The following is a 12,263-nucleotide window of genomic DNA, read 5'->3' on the forward strand; positions in this document are numbered from 1 at the left end:
GAGGACCGCAGCTTGAGACTGGCAGTTTGGTCCCCGTTTCACTTTGGAAACTGAAGGTGAGGTAGTCTAGGGAGCTTGTGTCTCCCCGGTGCTGAGTGGTAGAACTGGGATATGTCTGCACTGTCTCGGTTCTCAAGACCACCCCCAAGACTTCTCCGCCATCACATGGTCTCTGTTCTACGCTGTTGTCTTACCCAGATTTGCTTTGTCGGCTACCCAAATTCCCACTCGCTTCTCTTGAGCCAGTGCTCAAGTGGTAAGAGTTTGCCTTTCTTTCCAAACCTGCAGCCTTACCTGCCAAAGAGAGGTAAGCAGAAGGTTCCTGTATGTGGAGAGCCGGAGGTGAGGGAGTTCAGGGAGGAAGAAAAGGATATGCTTCAGAGGTTGGTGGGTCTCTGCTGAGTAACTAGACTGGCATTCAGCTCTTGTACAAGATGTGTTTGTGTAGCCAGGGTGTGTTTGGTGTCCTTAAGAACAGCCCCCCGTAGCTAAACTGGGTGTTTTTTACATTTTAGAAAATTTAAAGGATTACATTGACAAGAGGAAAATTTGAGTTGAAAAATCAGCATCCATGCCAAAATCCAACGTAGACCCCTATCAGTACTAAAAAGTACTTGGATTTAGAATTTTTTTCCACTTTATTTGTTTTGTTCATTACTATGGAGACCTGCCTTCTTCCCCAACCCCCCCTGCCAGACAGACACCACCAGGCCCCCAGCCCGGGTGTTACGAATGGGAGAAAACTTCACTTGAATCCTCAAAGAGTTCTGATAACATTCCTTCCTTAGGCCATGGTGTGGCAGGATTTCTATGACTGAAGTGACATGCCTCTGAAGGAAAGTTCTAGAATTTTGTGCCAAAAGCAGCTTACTGTGAACATAGGTGGAGTTTTGAATATATGAACACAGATTTGTACCGATAATGGGAGAAATTCGCCTGGGTCCTCAGTATTCATTTTTTGGTGTTTTTCATTCAAGTCCCTTTACCACAGCAGTGTTTATAGTCTCCTGTCGAGTTTCCCCACATTAAACCCTAGGAAGGGCATTAATCATGAGGTTTCTTGGAGGCTGAGGACATGGCTGTAGAGAGATGGCAGGTGGACAGGTTTTCTGCACGTCCTTCATCCGTCCGTCAGTCCGGCCATTCAGCCGTCTGGCAGTCGACCACCCACCAGGTGCCGAGGGCCAGTGCTATGATGAAACTTATTTTTGGTTGAGGCTGAGGAAATAGTCAAACGAGTGAAATACACTGTATTTTCAGTTTCTGGTATGTTCTTTGAGGAAGGTGAAACAGGGTCATGGACGTGAGAGCCTCTGTGTGAGATGGTGGGATGCTTGTCATGGAGTCTGAATCAGGATAGGGGTGTCAACAGATGAGGCCTGAGAAATGGGCCAAGGCTCGCTCAGTTCTGGGAAGGGAGCCGTTGGAGGCATTTAACGAGCAGGGGAGTGGTGTGATGTGAGTGGTGCTTTAGAAGCTCCTCCTGGCTGCGGTGTCCGGAAGCAGGGCAAGAGGGAGATCAAGGAGGTCATTTGAAATGTTAAGAGCGGCCCATTGAAAACGGGTGTTTCTGCAGCGTACCATCGTGAGTTCTCATGGTACCTCAGTCCTTGTGCATAAGTGCCTGCACATTTGTTCAGCTCTGGATCTTCAAGACCAAGTCCTCGGAGTGGAATTGCTGGAATAAAGGGCATACATATTTAAAATCCTGCTCCCTGTTGCTCAGCCGCGTTGCAGAAAGGTCCGTTCCATTTTTGCTCCCATCAACAGTGCGTGAGAGCAGCACCAACGCCGCTCATGTCTCAGCCCTGCCAGTCTGGCAAATGAAAAGGTGGAAAGGGCTCAAGTGTAGAGTGGACGAGACGGGGCTCGATGGCTGTTGGAGCGAAGAAGTCACGGGGATCTTAGTTGGAGCTGAGGGTGTGACATCACCGTTGAACACACACACGGGAACCCCAGCTCTGTTTACACCACCTGCAGAGGTGGTCACCCCAGTCCTGTGCCCTGTACCCTCAGACCACAGCCAGATGGCCAGTCGTTCTGATCCAGCATGGCCGAAGAGAGAGCCATGCACTGGGGCACATCCCAAGGTTAGGAATCACCGGTATGATTTGGCAGAGCCTGAGGGGGCTGGCTGGAAGAGTTGGAGTTGCCTAACTCCGCGAAGAGAAACTTTGGAGAAACGCCGTAGTCCTCTTGAATTAATGGAAGAGCTGCCCTCTAGGAGATAATGTAGACTTGATTCGACATTGCCCCCAAGGACAGATATGCATTTAAAGGAAGGATGGGATTTTTGGCTCAACACGGAAAAGATGGTTTTAATAATTAGCATTGTTGAAAATGGAAACGTGTTCGAGCATCATAAAATGCCAATCTGTCTGGTACGCTGGGGGCTTTCTGTGCTGGGGGGAGGCTGGCTAGCATCTCAGCTCCCTGCCAGATCTGAGGCTCACTGAAGTGGACGGGTGCTTAGGGTATGTAGAAACGAGAAGCATTCGTCCTTGAAATAAAACCTGAGAGAAAAACAGATGCAAGCCTTCTAAAGAAGAGACAGAATTGCCCGCCCCTCCAGCCTTCCTGTCTGCATTGGCCACACTCTGGGGGGGAAGAGGCCATTACTTGCTCATTTTGGTGGCACGCCCCACTTCCTGTGAGCGTTCGGGAGGAAGTGGACAGTTAGTGTTGCCACTCCTGCTGTCGGAGCCTAGGGAAGAAGGGAAGGGGCCAGGTTACACGATGTCTCAACTACACATCATATCCAGCTTCAGAAACAGCTGAAGCCCCCAGACCCTGGCAGCCGGACTCTGGACTGAGTTGAGTTTATGAACCTGCAGCTGTTGGTCACCATGTTGCCGAAGGGACAGACTGGAAACTCCCCAATCGGAGATTGAACCCCAAAAGGGAGCAGCACGCTGGAGCTTTGAACCTGAAGTTCCAAAGGGCTCAGCCGGAGAACTAGAGTGCCTTGACATGCTTGCCACCAAGCCCTCTGAGACTGCTTTGATCTGGTCTCCTTTTTCTGCCTTTAGCAATGATGCAGCTCAAGGGCAGCCCAGATTTTCAAAAGAAGACAGAGGCAGAACTGGGGGTGGAGAGTGATCTCTTTCGTTCTCTTGACATTGGGCTAGAGCTTGGTACCAGGTGCGAGGTCTTGGACCACAGTCATTTGGAGAGGAAGTGTCCAGGGTCGGGCTGGAGCCCTGAGGTTCCTGCCAGTGATCCAGAACACAGATCGAAGGCTTGGCTTGAGGCAGTCTGGGGGGAGAGCCCAAACGCAACAGTGGGCACACTTGGGTCCATCCTGGCTGTGAGGGCCCGGGCGTGTCAGCCTCTCCTCTTGCGCGGCCTCGTCTGCAGAGTGGGCATGAGGATCCGTAAATCCCCACCAGGTCCTCACTGTGTGCTTTCTGCTGTCCTTCCTCGTCCTCTGCTCTGTGGAAACCGCTTCCAACACACCCCAGAACTAGGTGATAAAGGTGTAGCTTGAGTGAGTGAGTCCCTTCTGGTTGTCAGAGGTGGTTTGTGGCCTCGTGTTCATGGGCACAGGTCACCTGTTGGCCACAGAGAAGGCATTCGTCTCTCACTTGATGTTTTAGTGATTAGCTGAGAGGGTTGGTGCTAACTTACATCCCATGGTATTTTTCTTACTTCCTGAGTTCTTAGGTGCTTTAAAACATTTTATTTTTACATTTCTAAAACTGAACTATGCGATACAATAAATAATCAACCTTGCTAGCCTTTTCCTTTTTCCTTCTAAACACTGATAGTAAGTCATGTTCTCTAAATCCCAATCAGCTTGGAATAGAGAGGGTACTTAGAATGAGGCTCTTGGTTCCCAAGACCTTTCCTGGGGCTTTAGATGGCCAAGAAGTTGTAATAAAGCATTCTTCCCTGATAATCTCAGCAAAAAATTAGGTGGGCATGGGCTTGGTGGTTCTCTTCCATTTTCTCCTTTAGGTTTTCCTGCACCACCACACTGACCTGCCCTCCACTCCCCACCCCGAGCCCCCCAACCTGGAGAACAGAGGTTTGGCCTGAGGCCGGTCCCCTCCAGGGCAAGGCCACATCCCACCTACTGGTGGCTTTGCTGGGCTGGTGCTTTGTGAGCCAGGGCAGATAGTCAGGGCTGGTGTGGGGGCCCTCTGCCTCCTAAAATATGTCTATACAATGGAATAGGAGATGCCCAGGGTCTGAGCCCCGCACACCCGTGGGTAGCACAGGGCAGGATTGTCAGGGAGGAAAGGACTTATCGCAACTGTCTCTTTGCACCATTGGCCCATGCACCTGAATTGTCCTGCTTGCCAATTACAGGCTTCTTAGCCTTGTCAACCCTGGCCTTTCCCCTCTAAAGAAGGAGCTGAGCTGAGTTGTGCTTCTTTCTGGAAGTGTGACAGGACCGCCTGGAAGTGGGACTGAACGCCTTGCAGTCTCTCCCCTTTCCTATGTACTTCCCCAGTGAGATAATCCAATGAAAGAGTTCTTTCTAAGAAACTGAGACTTTGTTCCTACATCTGGCACAGTTTAACCCCCAAAGATTATGATGGTGATGACGATTGTCATTAGGAAAACCAAACTTTTTATGTCACAAAGGAAGGAAATTGAGACTGACCATCATTTTTGTAATACCTCTCCCTCCTTACGGGCCTTGGGACCGTGGACTTAGGGTGTTTGCTTTAGAACGTTCCAGTAAGGCCACTTAAATCAGGCCACCCGTTAAGCTTTCTTTGCAGAGCAGACAGACTGTATGTAATGCTTTCTCACACGTGTGTTCCCGGCCCTGCAGATGTCAGGGTCGCGGCGTGCAGCTTACTCATTGCCTTGCCCCCGCTCTGCGCACCATCTGTAAATCCGCGTAACACCGTGAACAACACGGAAAGCCTTTCAGGTTCACTCCAGACATGGGCTGCATTAGCACTTGTCAGATTCGACCCCCAGCGTGCCTTCTCCGAAAGCAGAGGAGAGCGAGCACGTAGTGCCGGCGTGTGCAAGGTGGGTTCTGGGGGCGAGTGCAGAGTGATCGCTCGATGTGTGAGCGGGCCGTGTCTGGGGATCCCTTGTCCTGTAGAGTCGTGTGTCCTGAAGTAGTACCTCTCATCTGAATACGTACAAGAGGCAATCAGATGGTTTTTTCATCTAACTGGTGTCAGTGAAATTCAGAATGTCTTCCAACAGACAGCAAAGCGTTGAGCGACATTTTTGGATAACACCTGTGAGAGCTTTGTGGAGAGTTTCAGGGAGATCATAGAAGGCTTTATTTATTCTTTTTTCTTAGAATGAGAGGTTAAGCAGTGACTTTTTTTTTTAAGATTTTTAAAAAATTTATTTGATAAAGATCACAAGTAAGCAGAGAGGCAGGCAGAGAGAGGGGGGGAAGCAGCTCCCCACTGAGCAGAGAGCCCGATGCGGGGCTCAATCCCAGGACCCCGGGACCATGACCTGAGCCGAAGGCAGAGGCTTAACCCACTGAGCCACCCAGGCGCCCCCTAGAAGGCTTTAAAAAGAGAGTGTATAAATCGTACTGTCTGTCTTAAAGAAAATTCAGCCAACACCTAAACATATTATACAAAAAACATGAAAAATTTAGAAGAAACCAACCAACTCAGTTTTTTGCCAAATCACAGTGTGTGTGTATGTGTGTGTGTTCTTTCCAGACATATGAAGATTCACGAGAAGGACCCTAACAGTGCTACAGCTACGGCCCCCCCATCCCCACTGAAGCGTCGGCGGCTGCCCTCCAAGAGGAAACTGAGTCACGATGCCGAGTCAGAGAAAGAAGACCCAGCACCTGCTAAAAAGGTTCTTGCCACGACTACCACGCCCCTCACCGACTTGCACCGATGTGCCTAACCACGGGACTCCTGGCAGAAATACCTCTAGTCTTTATTCTCACAGTCTGGGGACTTGGCAGACATCCTGCGCTTTTAATCTATGTCTTCTGACACTGTTTTTGCAAGGTGTCTGCAGGAAAGCATTCTCTGTGTGCACTTCCTCTGTGGGCCCCGCACGCTGAGCCCCGCGACGGGAGGAGCTAGTTTCGTTGCTCTGTGCTGTTTGGTTTCTCCAGCTGGAGGGGAAGCTTATGCCGTTAGGGACTCCTGTTGTTCTCTGTCCCTGCCAGACACCGGGTGCTCCCTAAGCGTGGTTGGAATGAATGAGTGGGTTGAAGGTGGGGGGTGGAAGTGTTGGGGGAGGATTTGCTGCGTGGATGAAAGACTGGTGTGTGGCCTCCCTGTAGATCTGGACTGAGTATTGGGCTTCTCTGCTGAAGCAGACCCGTATGGGAGACCTCCTTCATGACTTCACTTTTTTCCTTTCCCCGCAAGATGGTGGAAGATGGGCAGCCGGGGGACTTGGAGAAAGCTGAAGAAGTGTTTCACTGCCCCATATGCTTTAAGGAGTTCGTTTGCAAGTATGGACTGGAGACCCACATGGAAACCCACTCAGATAACCCACTAAGGTAGGAGAGGGGCTGGAACGCATCTGTCATCTGGAAAGCTTTTTTTCATTCCGGTGCCCTCAGACATAGGGCCGATCCTCACTCCCTCGTCCTCCAGACTGAGCTGAAGGGATTTGACTTGGGTTTGGTGACAGGCCAGGCCCTTGGAGCAGTTGTGAGGGCCCGGTGCATGGGGCATCCCCTGTGACAGGGGACTTTGGGGCAGCAAGCATATTTTCTGTGACACAAGAGGTGTTGCAGCCCAGGTGACTGTTAGTTGTGCAGGAGCGTGTGGTAAGGACGGGAGGGCATACCAGCTGCTCGTTAGTGTTTTGCCTGGATCAGACTGGTAGCACAGAAACCTTACAAAAGCCTTGAGGGGTAAGAAGGCTTCTGCTTCCTGCAAGGCCCTCGACCGAACATGAAGCCCGACACAGGCAGACAGCGAGAGGTGCAGGTTCTGTTGGTCTGGGTTGCTGGCTCCAGGTTTGGGGCTCCTTCCCCTGCCCAGGCAGAGACGGTGGCTGGCAAGGACTCTCCAGCGGTGCTCAGGGCCAGGCTGCGGACGGGGTCCCCTCAGCTTTCCTTCCCCATCTCACAGAACTTTCTCATCGAGCAGCAAGTCCCGTGTTCTTAGTGACAGACAGGCTTGGAACGGTTTTGGCAGAATTGCCACTTTTAAAAAGGCTACTGCTGTGGTTTTAAAGCACCAAGAAGAACCAAAGGCCACAGGGGAGCGACCGGATCGGAAGGTGATGTCCTGCAAGGCGCGGCTGAGGCTTCTCTCAGAACAGGGCAAGCGCGTGCACGCTCGCGGGGCTGGGTTTCAGGAGACAGCTTGGGAGCCAGAGTCTGGACGCCTGTCAGACTCACCGATGTCTGGACCCGCTCTCCCTCTCAGGACACGTGTTAGGTTGTGACTTGGGAGTGAAGAATCAGGGGAAAAGCCTCACCGTGTGGTAATGAAATCCGCCTCAGATAGCATTATATTTCCTCACGTTCGCTGGATATTTTTCCATTAGGAGAAGAAAGAATGAAGAGTTTAAACTGCTGAGCCATTGAGGTGCTACAGAATGTCTTTTCATCACTCCCCCATCTCGGGAAAGTGCCTGCTGGCCGCATAGCAGAGGCTGGTGGTCAGAACTCCCGGATCCCACCCTGCTCTCGAGGGACCTCTGCCAGCTGGCCGTGACCCTCGCGCCACGTAATCCCCGTGTTCCTTTTCAGGCCTTAGATTCCTTCTGTCCATCAGGAAAAGGCACTTGGCCCTTCCTTTTGCAGGCCCTGTCCTGAGAGATGCAGGAATATTCACGGTCTCGTGAATGTCCACAGCATCCCCAGGATGTGGGGTTGTGGTGGGCAGCGAATGTTGATGGCTTTCTCAGCTGAGAGCCTGAGCAGACAGAGGTGAGGCTTCACGGGGTAAGTTGTGGGCACAACCCACAATCGCACGTGGGACCCCAGCCACCACCCTGTGCCCCTGCCAGTCAGCCATGGGACCGGGCACTACAGAGTGGGAATGCACTGCGCGTCTCGGAGCTCCTCTAGGTGTTCTATTTCACTTGGGATCACATACCATCTTAGAAACAATCCATTTGCCCCTTCTAGAGAGTCCCATCCTACAGAGAGAATAATCAGACTCTCGCGAGAGAGATGGGGGCCGCCAGCGTGTGTACAGCACGGCATATAGCAGTGAGAGCAGAAGCTCGAGCCTGGAGGAGGGGCTGGCTTCCCCTGGAGCAGGGCCTCCCAGACCAGCACCTGCCCCAGGGATGGGCTGGCCTTGCTGCTCTGAGGTGGGGATGGGAAGTGCATTGGATGCTGCTCGTCCTGCTCTGCACGCCTTAGTGGGTAATTCATGTGCCGTGTCCCCAAGGCTGTGGCGAGGCAGATGCACCGTGAAGTCCTGCCTATTCTCCTTGCCTGCTCGGGAATGATGGCTTCTGTCTGGTGAGGGGTTGCCCAGAACAGCGTTGTAGCGGGCTGGGGACTCGGCCCCGACCAGCCGTCTTCCACCCTGCTGGAGCCCCTGGATGCTGTGCCCGCAGCCCATCCGTTGTTGGGGGGCGAGCCAGCCGTCCCCTGTCTAGTGGCTGCTGCGATGTGGGGTGGGGCTTGCATCTGGAAACCAAAGGGACTTGATTATAGAACATAGTTAATTCCCCTCTTGTCCTCTCTGCTCCGCTGTTCCACATAATAGCCTGCTATCAGAGGAGGCCGTGGGGGCAGGCAGGAGCCGGCGGGGCCCAGCCAGCCAGTGAACTGTGACAGGAGCCGGTGGGAGAGACTGCTTGTTAACCCAGAGCTAAAATAGACACCGACTCCATTTGCAAACCCCAGCGGCAGCAGAACCACAGTGGGATGCTACCGGCTTAAACAGAAAGTTTGTAACTCAAAACAGCTGTTGGCTTCTCACTCTCCTGCTCTGACCACCCCCTGCTCCGTCCCCAAAGCTGGCAAAGTGCCTATTGTCCCTTAATAGAAAGTGTTGGAAGTCCAAATGGGTGTAAATGCTGAGTCTGTTCCCCATTCCTTTTGCAAGTTCACGAAGCTGAGTGTAGAGCGAAAGGCAGGCAGGAAGCTGCTCGTGGTGGCTGTAGCTCTTCGTGCTGGGTGTTGCTTGGGCCCTGACATGACCAGCACTAAATCCGCAGCCCCCTAGACAAGGGGGAGCGGCAGAGAGCTGGCGTTTGGAATCAGACGGTGATGGGCAGAGTGTTTTAAATGTTCTACTGGTCACCTTTTAGAAAAGAAAAAGAAATAGGCAGAACTGATCATGCTCATAGCAACAATACCAAAAATAGAGTGTCAGCGTACAATCAGTGTAAAAACTGTTGGTGATGCGTTTCGCATTCCTGGCTACACACAGTCCGGGTGTGGGGTACAGTCACGGCCCCTCTGAGTCTGAGCCAGCCACGGTTCAGGTATGCAGAGCCCACTGCACAGACGCAGGCCAGGACAAGTTGCCTACAGCGGGGGTAGGAGGTGCCTGGAGAGGCCCCTGGTCTTGCGTGTGAATGACTAGTCTAAGGCTACCGGGGTTGGGGGGTGGGGTGGGTGCTGGGCCAGGAGGGGGTGACAGCTGGCGGGTTTCTTGGCTCTGGGGCTGCTGCTGAGGGCAGAATTCAGCAGAAGTTATTGTCTGATGTTACATGGCTCCTTGATGAAAGAAATGCAGATAATAAATAATTTTTAAATTATTTCCATTAAAATGGATCCAAATGATTGAGTGCTGACTGTGTGTCAGGCACTTCACCAGACTTGAAGGGAAAAAACAGTGATGTTGGAGCCAGGGCCCCTCGAGGGCTAGTCAGAAAACAAGGAAGTGGGCAGTTACAAAACACGGCAAAAGGGACATGTTCGGGGCCAGGAAGGACACCAGGAAGGTTTGCAGAGGGAGCCTGAGCAGTCAGTGTAAAGCTTCCCTTGACGTTTTCCACGGGACGAGCTGGGGTGGTACCTCACGGTTTCCTCCAGGTGGAGGCTGTCCTCCGTCTGATCAAGTTCTTGATCTCGGTTATCTGGAATCTAGGTCAGGAATCAGTCTTCGGGGAACACGAGTAAGCTCTCAAGGGTACAGCCTCCCTGCTGTAGGTGGGCCTGTCCTGCACAGTGAGGGTACGTGTTGTCACAGGCGTGCGGGCCAGGCCAAAGGCCACCCCCTCGTCCTAGTGGTGGAGCAAGGTACCAGAACCTTCTTTCTTCTGCGTTCTCAAGTGTTCCAAGGAATGCTTGGCTCCCTTTGCTGTAGCCCCTCCCCTGCACGCCCCATCACCTACAGGGAGCCTCTCAGACTCATTGACATGGTATTGGTGCCACACTTAAATGTCATCCTAGAAATAAGGAAAGAATATAGAAAATAGTCATTAACATCTTGTATTGAAGAGTCCCAGCGGTCGGTGGCTTGGCCAGGTGGAGGCAGGTTTGAAACAGTGTTGGGAGCTAAAAAAGGGCCCGGGGTGGGGGGAGGTGACGCACGTGTGTGTCTGTGTCTGTGTCTGTGTGTGGTGTCATCATTGTTGCCCCCTTGCCCCCACGGCCAACCTGGAAGTTGGAGACAACATTGTCATGATGTCCCCTTTCCTCCCTGCCCGAGGGCCTCTCCCGGGGCTCAGGCTATTGAGAGCCAAGGTGGCCCCCAGCTTCTGTGCTCACCCCAGCCTGTCCACTGTGAAGTGCCTCGGACCTGCCCCGACTTCACGCCACACTGGTTGGTTGAACAGTCTGGCCAGGGTGTCAGGACGCGGTGTGCAGTCTGGTGGATTCCTGGGCGTGGGGAGGGCAAGCTGCCTCCCGCCACTGGCCAGGGCCCTGTCACAGGGCCCTCTCTGTTGCTCCCAGCAACTGAGAGAGATTAGTGCAGCTGTTGGATGTCAGTTCTCGGGCTGGGAGGGGAGGGGAGGGGAGGGGAGGGGAGGGTGGGCACCAGGGCAGGAATGTCTGAGCCGGGTGGGGCTCCCAGGAGAGGTTGTTTGCACTTACCCCTTTCTGCCTCTGGAGACTGAGCAGGAGAAAAATGAAGCATGAAATCCCTTTAAAAAAGGAATGTCAGTCTCTGGATTAAAACTCTGTAATGAGCAAGAAATTCAGTATCTCAAGGAAGTAGCCCGGTGAGCTCAGCTTTCCCAGGAAGGTATCTCCTGGGTTCTGATGACAGGGTCCCGGCCTGCTGGCTGCTCAGGGAGTAGGAGTGTGAGCCACTGTCCGGTGTCCAGCCATTAAGAGTGTGCCGTGGGTTGGAGAAGGAACTGGGCATCTGCCAGTCATTGTCCTCTGAACAAAGTCGTGGAATCAGGGTTCTGCCGGCCAGCCCCATCCCAGCCGGCCACCTAGTGTGTCCCTGGCCCCCAGGCGAGCCGAGCTGGTTCCTCAGCTGGAAAATGCATCTGTGGTCTGTGGTGAGGAGGAAGGGAGCAGTGCAGCCCTCGGATGGGTATCCTATTTCAGGGAAACTGAGGCGTCCCATTCAGGGGCTTCTCCCAGATACTTTGTATTTGACAAGAGAACATGAAAGCAGTCTGCCCTTGAGTCCTCCTTGTCATCAACAGCCCCTTTCATCTAGCTTTGCTTCTGTAAAGGTTGGGAAGCTGAAGAACCGTTTAAATTTGGTTTGAGTCCTGCCCGCCGCATTTTGTAATCCAGCTGTGAATGCTGGATAGTTAGAAGCTTGAAGGGGCTGGATAGCTTTTAAATAGTAGAACCACACATCCTTTTCTTAGATGTTTAGGGAAACTGGAGGTTCTAAAGGGATGTTTCCTAATGTTTGAAATTTGCCAAAGCAGGCTTTCAAAAATTAAATATATTTAGCATAGGAAAATATATATAATTTAAATAAAAACCGTTCTTGATGGAGGTCCCCTGCCCCTTAATTGCCATCCTGGTGGATATGACATGGCCATAAAGGTGAGGCACCTGACGGGAAGGTTCTGGTTCTCTCTTCAGTCTGCTCTTAAGCTTTTGCGTGGACGTCCGAGTTTTCTTCTTGTTCTGGAGTGCTGAGGTCACCAGATGAGTACAGTAGGACTGTGGCACACACCTGGAGGAGCTCATAATCCCCAAATCTATTTATCCACAGGGTTTTCATTTTAAAGCCTTTTGGTGGCCTTGCTTTCCCACTTCAGTAAAGCCCGTTGCTCGTAACTTTGTCTTCAGGTTTCCCTGGGCTTGACTCTCTGTCTTGGATGTGTTTGCAGGCTTCCTTCCCATCGTAGGTCCTCTGGGAAGGCTGTCTGGGGAACCCGCTCCTGTCGCTGGGGACACACGTCTCATTGCAGGGCTGGTGTCCCGAAGGGTGACGGCAGTTCCTGGTAGGGTAACTGTTTGCTCT

General features: G+C 52.3%; 1 protein-coding gene across 1 annotated transcript in view; it reads left to right on the top strand.

The window, feature by feature from the left end:
* RREB1 (ras responsive element binding protein 1) overlaps window positions 1-12,263 on the top strand; it is a 127,239-nt gene that overhangs the window by 84,931 nt on the left and 30,045 nt on the right. The window contains 2 exon segments of the mRNA XM_004753673.3: window positions 5,652-5,796; window positions 6,324-6,457. Coding sequence (XP_004753730.2) covers window positions 5,652-5,796; window positions 6,324-6,457 — 279 coding nt within the window.

Source organism: Mustela putorius, unplaced genomic scaffold (assembly GCF_011764305.1).
Source record: "Mustela putorius furo isolate JIRA1106 unplaced genomic scaffold, ASM1176430v1.1 tig00003870_pilon_pilon_pilon, whole genome shotgun sequence".
Classification (NCBI taxonomy): domain Eukaryota; kingdom Metazoa; phylum Chordata; class Mammalia; order Carnivora; family Mustelidae; genus Mustela; species Mustela putorius.